This window comes from Aptenodytes forsteri, unplaced genomic scaffold (genome assembly GCF_000699145.1).
Source record: "Aptenodytes forsteri isolate BGI_AS27 unplaced genomic scaffold, ASM69914v1 Scaffold2, whole genome shotgun sequence".
NCBI lineage: Eukaryota > Metazoa > Chordata > Aves > Sphenisciformes > Spheniscidae > Aptenodytes > Aptenodytes forsteri.
This window is the reverse complement of record NW_008795695.1, coordinates 18257404-18265344: the sequence shown is the minus strand read 5'-3', so window position 1 is coordinate 18265344 and position 7941 is coordinate 18257404. Positions and strand designations below refer to the sequence as shown.

Genomic DNA, 7941 nt, shown 5'->3' with positions numbered 1-7941 from the left:
TTTCATCCCGTTCACCTGCCACTGCAGTCCATGACCTTCACAAGAAAACGCTTCTGCTTTGATAACAGGCTGCAAGCCTCCAAGGACCAGCACTGCTTTCTGGGGGAGAAAACTTGCCTCGCTCAGAATCCGATCAAACCCTGAATGTACCATATGAAAAATAAACCAAGGACTTCATTATTCTGTCTCACTGTGGTTTGGCTTGCCTTCAAATCTCATATCCTCTATATCTGAAATAGCAGCAACGCCTCCATTAGCTGAGCCTTCCAACACTTTAATCAAAGTATCTTTCAGAATAAAAAGGCAGAAATGTCAAATTCCAATCACCCTTTAAATTCCTTCAATTCCCTGCGCTACACAAAATTTAAAGCCTTACCCGTGGCTTACCCATAAAAACCAGCGTGCATGCGTGCAGATGCTCAGCCATGCAGGCGGGCACCAATTTTAGAACATGGCAAGCACCGGTGGGGGAGACAGGGAGGCTCCCCCACAGGCATCCTGCACTCACGGGCATGCTCCTGCAGTCAGCTTAATTGATTTTTCACAAGTGATAACAACTTCCACACCTTATAAGAAATACAGGTTATCGAGCGTCCAGTGGGACAATGCCATGTACCTAGTCCAGTGCACATTACAAGTAAATTTTTGCCTGTCTTCTTTCTAAGTTTACATTAAGAATATCAGATACTGGGTTTGCTGTTTTTACTGGAACACTTTTGAAGAGCAAGAGACCCACAGCTTTCTCAGACTTTACTGACAGCCAGAAGGTTAAAAGCCAGTGGTTAAAAGAAACAGGCACAAAGGGTTTGATTAGCCTGACTAAAACTCCCTCTCTCGTTCTGTGGTGCTCATAATCCCACTAGGTCCCCAGGGATCTTTCAAAATCTTTTAGCAAAGGCAAGGGCAAGCAGAATGTGATACTCTGGGTCCCCATTTAGGTCATCTCTACACACTGAAGAGTTTTAAGCTTTTTTTTTTTTTTAAAAAAAAAGAGGAATCCACAAACCATTATGACACTTCACAGAAAAATACTGTAGAAAACAAAACCACCCTTAGGACTAACATACTTCTGTAACGTTTTCTATTAGGAAACTTTTACAACTGTATCTTGTTTATGATTAGAATTATGCTAATTTGTTTCTGCTGAAGATGATAATCCTTTAAAAATGTTTTAAGAAAGAAATTAAGTGTATATGTGCCATCTTAACTGTTATCTTGTATGAACATATTCAAAATTACAAGAACATATGCTTTTGCTCACATAATACTATTTCTTTCTTCTACATATGCTTGCAATACTTACAAACGATATTTTGCCTTTACAAACAAAAGACTGTATGCAACTGATAAAAATTTAATCATATAGATATGGATTATTTAAAAAATACAGAATTAGAGAAAGGACCAGAAAACCTCCCAAATATTATCAGCCTCATGCTATAAATAACACCTAAAAATTAAAATAGGACCAGAACCAAGAAAGATTATGACTTTCTTAAAATCCAGCCTATCTGTCCTTCAAAACATAATTAAAAATGTTCCGACTTGTTGCACATGTGGCAAGTAACCTAGAAGGGAAGTCTCTGTGGTCTCTGCAGCAAGTACTCCGAACCCAAACAAACTACTCTTTTGCTCCACATATGTTTTTCCGGGAAGATGAAGGAGTGTGTGTTCCCTGGCCCAGCCCAGCTGGCAAGCTGTTCTGCAAAGCCACACTCCGCTAACCATTATTTCTGCTTGCCACAAAGCTCAGTCTTTGATAAGGCACAATTATTTAAAATTCCCGGTGCTGTTCTGCTTCCCCTGACAGCGATACAGTATTATCACAAGTGCATCCTCCTCGACAGCAACGTGATGCTATAAAGTTCCACTAAATTTATCGAGGAGTCTTTTTCCAGTGGTTAGCTATAACACAGTACAATGGTTATCCTCCTAAATGATAATTAAGCTTCGGGGTAACATTTAATTGAAAATGTACTGTGAAAATCAACAAGTCAGCCTTTTCAAATCAAGGCTGCTTGGCTCACAATCCTGTTCAATGTGATTTTGTCTAACAGTAATCTATGACAAAAATATATGAGCTTAATCCTGTTCCCTCTGGCGATCATTTAAAAACGCTTAACCCCTTGGACAATTCTGAGGCTCAAATAATTTCACAGTATTAGTCAAGGGTTAACCTTTTTCTACAAATATTGTACCTTTTCAGTCATAAATAACTCTATCTGATCAGTAACTATATTCTATTAGTAACATAATTGAATCTTTTCCTTTGAAAAAAAATTTTAAAAAGTGAGGGAGTTAATTTTCACAGAATCACCAGTTTCGTATGTAACACGCTGCCAGACTACTGTTCCTTGAATGCGGTCCCCTCCTCAATAACCGTCCTGGAAAGAGCCACGGCCAGCTGCGATGCCCACGGGCAGCCTGGGGAAGAGGCGTGAGGGAGCGGATGCTAGATAGGAGCAGACAGGACGAAGCACCCTCCCGCACCAGCTGGGGAGTGACTTTACGAGCAGTTCTTTCCTCACATCCAAGATCCAAAGAAATTTGCTGCCATCTTCCTCTTATCTCACCGAGTTGTCTTGGACCACAGCAAACCATGCGGCCCAACAGGACCAGCTTCATAACGCGAAGGGGCTGGCGCTGCCAACGCGGCACTCCCCGCAAGGTGTGCTTGCATCACCAGGCTTATTTTGGAGGAGCTTCAGCGTGACCCCGGCGCCCCGCACACCCACTGAGAGTTTGTGCCCACCAGCCGAACCCAGAGTGCATCTCCAAGTTCAGCTTCCTCCCAAAGGGATGCAGGGCGTGTCCTCTGGGATGTGCACCAATACACGGTAATAAGCAGGGACACCTAGGAATTCGCTTCAGAAATGCACTTCTGACCTAAGCTAAAGCACGAACCTAGCTGGACCTCTGCTACAGTAAACCCATGATATGTGGTAAGATACCCCTTGTGGCCACCAAATTTCAGGCAGGATTACTTTATTTTCTGCACTGGCTCTGGTTTGATGATTAATTCTATTTTTAGTCACTACTTTGTGCAAATCCAAGCAGAGAAAGAGGATGCCTGTGTGCAACTGCAAGCAGAATTTGGTTCCATGTCAGACTAAGGACACAGAAAGAGGATTATATCTGCTAGAAGAAGAAATATAGCATATGACACTGAATCCCCTAGGGAGGGAGGCTTCTGAGATAAAGTTCACAATAATCTCATCTTAATTAAAACAAAATGAAATTTATGGTATCTCACTTCCCTGCCACTTTATTATTTAGGTGTCATTGTCAAAGACTGCAGAAATCTAGGCAGAGACAGTCACTGCCCCAAGGAGTTTACAGTCTAACTCAGGCAGAAGTAAACACTGAATAGCTCAGGAAAGAAAGTAAAGCCCTCAGCAATGAATAAATACCTTTATGTTTTCACAAAGGTCATTCTCAGCAGAAGCGAGAGAAAGCAGGGAATGGAGAACCCGCCTTTACTGCTGCGGCACGGGAGAGAGCAGAAGAGAAAAGGGAAGAGCTGAATGCAGAGGTGGATGGAGGATGGAGAGGCGACTTTAAGAAAAGAGAAAGGATGGATTTAAAAAGCAATGCAGAGGTGTAAGAGACTGCTGTCACATCTAAGAGCAAAAAGTTTTCATCCAATATAGAGAAAGAAGCAAAGCAAGCACAGGCAACAAGTAGGAGAAGTGACAACGAAGGCTGGGGATAAATTTGAGAGCATTATTTTGGACACACTTTGTCACAAAGTGCAGATATAGGTTTTTCCTTTTTTATTGAAATACAACTATAAAAAACCTTGACAATATTATACAAAATTATATCAAGAAAAATGCTGTGCCCTTTAAAAGAGTGAGGATACAGGTGAGGAAATCAATTCAGCTAAATAATTCCCAAGAAGCGCTAGGACAGCTCCCTTTCATTTTAGATATGAACATAGTTACGTGACATAATTTAGCAAGTGATTTAATGGCTCTTGTCATGAATGCTATTCATCTGCTAGATGCTACTCTAGTTTTCTATTCATATTTTTCAAAAGCTCTAATGCAGCTATTTTTTTCTTTCTTTTACCTAATACATCTTTAGAGTGCAATTATAACTTTTGAGCTAAGCAGCAAAGATCTTCCCCCATTACTTAGCAAGCACCTGCCCGGCCTCCCTTGCAGCACCGTCTTCTCCTCAAGGCTGAGGACAAGCAGTCTGGGCTGATATTGTGACTCCCTTGGAAAGGGAGTGTATAGAAAAATGAAGACAACAAAACCTCCTTATTCCTCTCCAAAGAGGACTCGTGGAAAAGGTTGGGCACTACGTGGTTTGCTCTAGAGCGTGCCATCTTCCTCTTGCCAACCAGGAGTAAAACCCCTTAAGAGAAACCCATGACATTTCTTCTTCCCAACACCACCCCCAATATTTTCAGAACTGAAACAATCTGTCCCCTATTTTTTTAATATGTGATGATGATCGTGTCATTATTCTACCCCTTCTTGAACTGTCAGACTGTGTCCAATAAGTGAAGGGTCCTATGACTGCAGGACCTCTCCTAGCGGTACAAAACCGTCTGGAAAATTTATAGCTGATTTAAGTCTTATTTACTGCACAAAAAACCACAATTTGAGTTCATCTTGAAAAAAGGGAAAGAAAACTATGGCATAAGATCACACCTGCACCCTGAAATTTTCTGCTTTAAGCTTCTTTCCTGTCAAACGTAACAAAATCTAACATTATTTTCAGGACGCTTCGTCAGAGGTTAGTGACTATACAGTCCATTATATATTATGGGGGAAAATGACAGTGTGTATGTATTCCTATGGCTTTTATGATCAGAAAAATAGAGAAAAACAGGAATTCTATTATTATACAGACACAGGACTAAGCTGAATGTGGAAGACCCAAAATAGATTATAAAACAGGGGGCAGGGACCACAGATTAAGTCTGGACAATACTGACACTTTTTTTTTTCCCCAGCACAATCTGTTTTGGGAGCCTGGGTGGGGGAGGGAGAAGAAAGATCATCTGGAAGCACAGTAGATGGATTTTTAAACTCTCTGTCATTCTTTCATTCTTGGCTCTCTTCTTCTGTGGTTTTCTTCTCATTGCACAGAAAGGATAGCTTTAAACTAACAAGTGCAAGTCTGGAAAACATGCTTGTTCTTTTCTGCAAAACGCATGGGAGAGCTCAGCTGCTGCTCACTTTCAGCAAAACTGACACCCCCTCATTCTGTTGTTACCGGACAGTTCAGTGGCCAGAGAAGAGCTCTCTTACTCCATAAGTTAGTATTAGGCAGTGAAACTGCGTATGCCATTAAAGTTCAAAGCAACTGATTAATCCTGTGATGTGTTGCCAAATTATTAGAATAATGACACTATTTTTTTTCAAATGCATTGGTCTGTCTTCTCAATTCTTTCTTTTTTAATCCCATGCTTTAATAAGTGGTGAACCTCAAGAAGAAATGGATTGGTTTTATTCAAAAGAGAGCTGGGTACTGTTTCTTTTATATATAATGTACAGGATATTACCCCCCTAACAGAGGCAAAAAAATTATCTTTATTTTTCCCCCCAGTTCTCTCGTTCTTTAGACTTGGAAAGTAAACATTTTAAAATGCATGCTGTTAGTGGGCTGCGTAGCACTACAGTGCTCTGTCAAAGTGAATATTGTGATCAGTTATGTCAGTCTGTTCATACTTACAATCATCTTCCACTTCCTCATACCAAAGCATGTGAGCAGACATGAAATCTCTCCACAAAAAAGAGGAAAAAGAAAACAACAGCAAAATATTTCTTGGCAAAGTATATTCCAACTTTGCTGCTCCAGTAGCTTTTGCTGAATTAGGCTTTTCCCTGCATAACGACAGATGTGTCCCCGCACAAGCCCCAGCAGCTCTGCGGAGGAGAGCGCAGAAAGCACCCCGGTGGGATGCAGCTCCGGGCTGGCTGCCGGCAGGGTCTGCGTCCCAGGCAGGGAGAGGCAGGGATCCTCACTTCCACCCAGCCGGCATGGTAACTACTGCCAGTGCTCTTTGGAGGCCCCTAAATGTTTCAAATTCCAGGACCTGCGCAGAAGCAATGCTCTGTGCTTCCCTCAAAACAAAGTTGATTTCCCATAATAGGACAGCCCATGCACTCGACATATAAGGCTCTGCTTCCAGGGTGGCATGTGCAATGGATTTAAATTATGTGTTACGGCTTCCCAAGGAACATTTAGCGCTACAGAGCGGGGTGAAGATATTGACTGCTCCCTCTGTGCAGTCCCCCAGAGAACCCTATGAAACAGATTTGCCCCCTTCCCAAATGACCCCCACCCCATCCCCAGACAGGATCCTCCCTTTCTGGGAGAGGAGCAGTAACCCTCCTGTATTCAGCCGTTCTCTCCCAAACAAGACTTTTGGGATTGCAACCTCTCTCCCAAGCAGGGGAAAAAAAATAAACAAACCCAAAAATAGTGCTGTCACCAAACTAAGTGTGTAAATACTAACACAGGTTGTGATAAGTCAGTAGCTGCTTTAAAAAAAAAAAAAAAAAAAGGTTTTTATTTAAAATGCAGGGGAAAAAAAATAAACAAACCCAAAAATAGTGCTGTCACCAAACTAAGTGTGTAAATACTAACACAGGTTGTGATAAGTCAGTAGCTGCTTTAAAAAAAAAAAAAAAAAAAGGCTATTGACTTACAATTGACCTTTCCACTCCCAACAAAACCACGCAGTACTGCTGCTATACACAGCCCAGAAACACCCCGCAGAAGAAGCACAGGCAGGACTAGTACACAAGCTGCCTGTCACTGCCTCTTCCTAACGGCAGGAACATCCCTTCACTCCCAAATCCCAAAAGCTGCTGGTCCCAAACAGGTGGGACCTGGGCTCACGCTCTCCCCCTGCATTCGGTCCCAGGCCTCCTTAGTTTATACAGGAAGGAAAAGCAGGCATCCACACAATACTTGGGAACGGGACTGTGGCATCTTCCACCCAAACCCAGATTTTTATGAGGCTGCTTTCGACAGTATATACTTTGTACAGTGTATATGGCCTTTAAAGACAGGCCATAAAGAGTCATGTTATTAATTCATGGCTTCATTTGAAAAGTCGTTTGAAAAAACACTATTACTCTCTTCATTATTTTTTATAATCTATCCCTAAAAAACTGAAAAATGTTATTTTTCAGTTTTAAAGGTTAAAGAGTCTAGTCATGGTGATTCCAAGTTTGTAAGTAAATTCCTGGATTATACAGAAAAATAATCACAAAAATGAAGTGCATAATATACCCTTACAGCCACTGGCATCTCCTACACCGATAGTCAAATTAATACCCTGGATAACCTGGATGTACAGTACAGGCCAACAAACTCCTAAGGATTAATTTGCAGCCTACAGGAGCCGCAAGTCATGAACTGATGTAGAAAATAATCTGAAGCAGGGCAGAGCACGCTGTGACAGCAGCATTTTCATTATTTGAGGGAGAAGGAGACTGAGCAAACTCAGGAAAGGAACTGCTTATTGTGCAAAAGTTCTGTTTTAAAATATCTAAGGTCACCCTGGATAGCACATGCTGTCAATAAGTGAGGCCCAGTAATGTATTTACAGACTGCAAGCGGAAATTATCTTGAAGGTAGGTGTCTAATGCTAGAACTGTGATCCTCCTGGCTCCTATTCATTTCTAGGTGACAAACATTTTCTTCAAAACTTCTCTGTTTCTGAATATGACCAGAGGGCCATCATCTCGACAGAGCTCTGCCGTCTGTTTTACACCTAACTCCAGTCATAATCCACAAAATTCATGTGGATTATTCATCCTCTCTGACAATGTCTTTGAGACCATCAGGGAATACTTAGATCAGGCTCTGCAAGAAATGCAGTGTTACTCAATGCTTTCTTCTAAAACATGGCTCAAAGAAGTGTCTAGTGGTAATATTTACAACAGTTTACAAATTAAAAAATCCTCCAGAAGC

The 7941-nt window shown here is 41.5% G+C and overlaps 1 protein-coding gene across 1 annotated transcript in view; it reads right to left on the bottom strand.

Moving 5' to 3' along the window:
• DMD (dystrophin) overlaps positions 1-6002 on the bottom strand; it is a 1230427-nt gene extending 1224425 nt beyond the window's left edge. Inside the window, exon 1 of the mRNA XM_009283051.2 lies at positions 5689-6002. Within this exon, the coding sequence (XP_009281326.1) occupies positions 5689-5731 (43 nt within the window). The 5' untranslated portion in view covers positions 5732-6002. The remainder of the gene's footprint in view (positions 1-5688) is intronic.
• Between the last annotated feature and the right edge of the window lie 1939 nt (positions 6003-7941).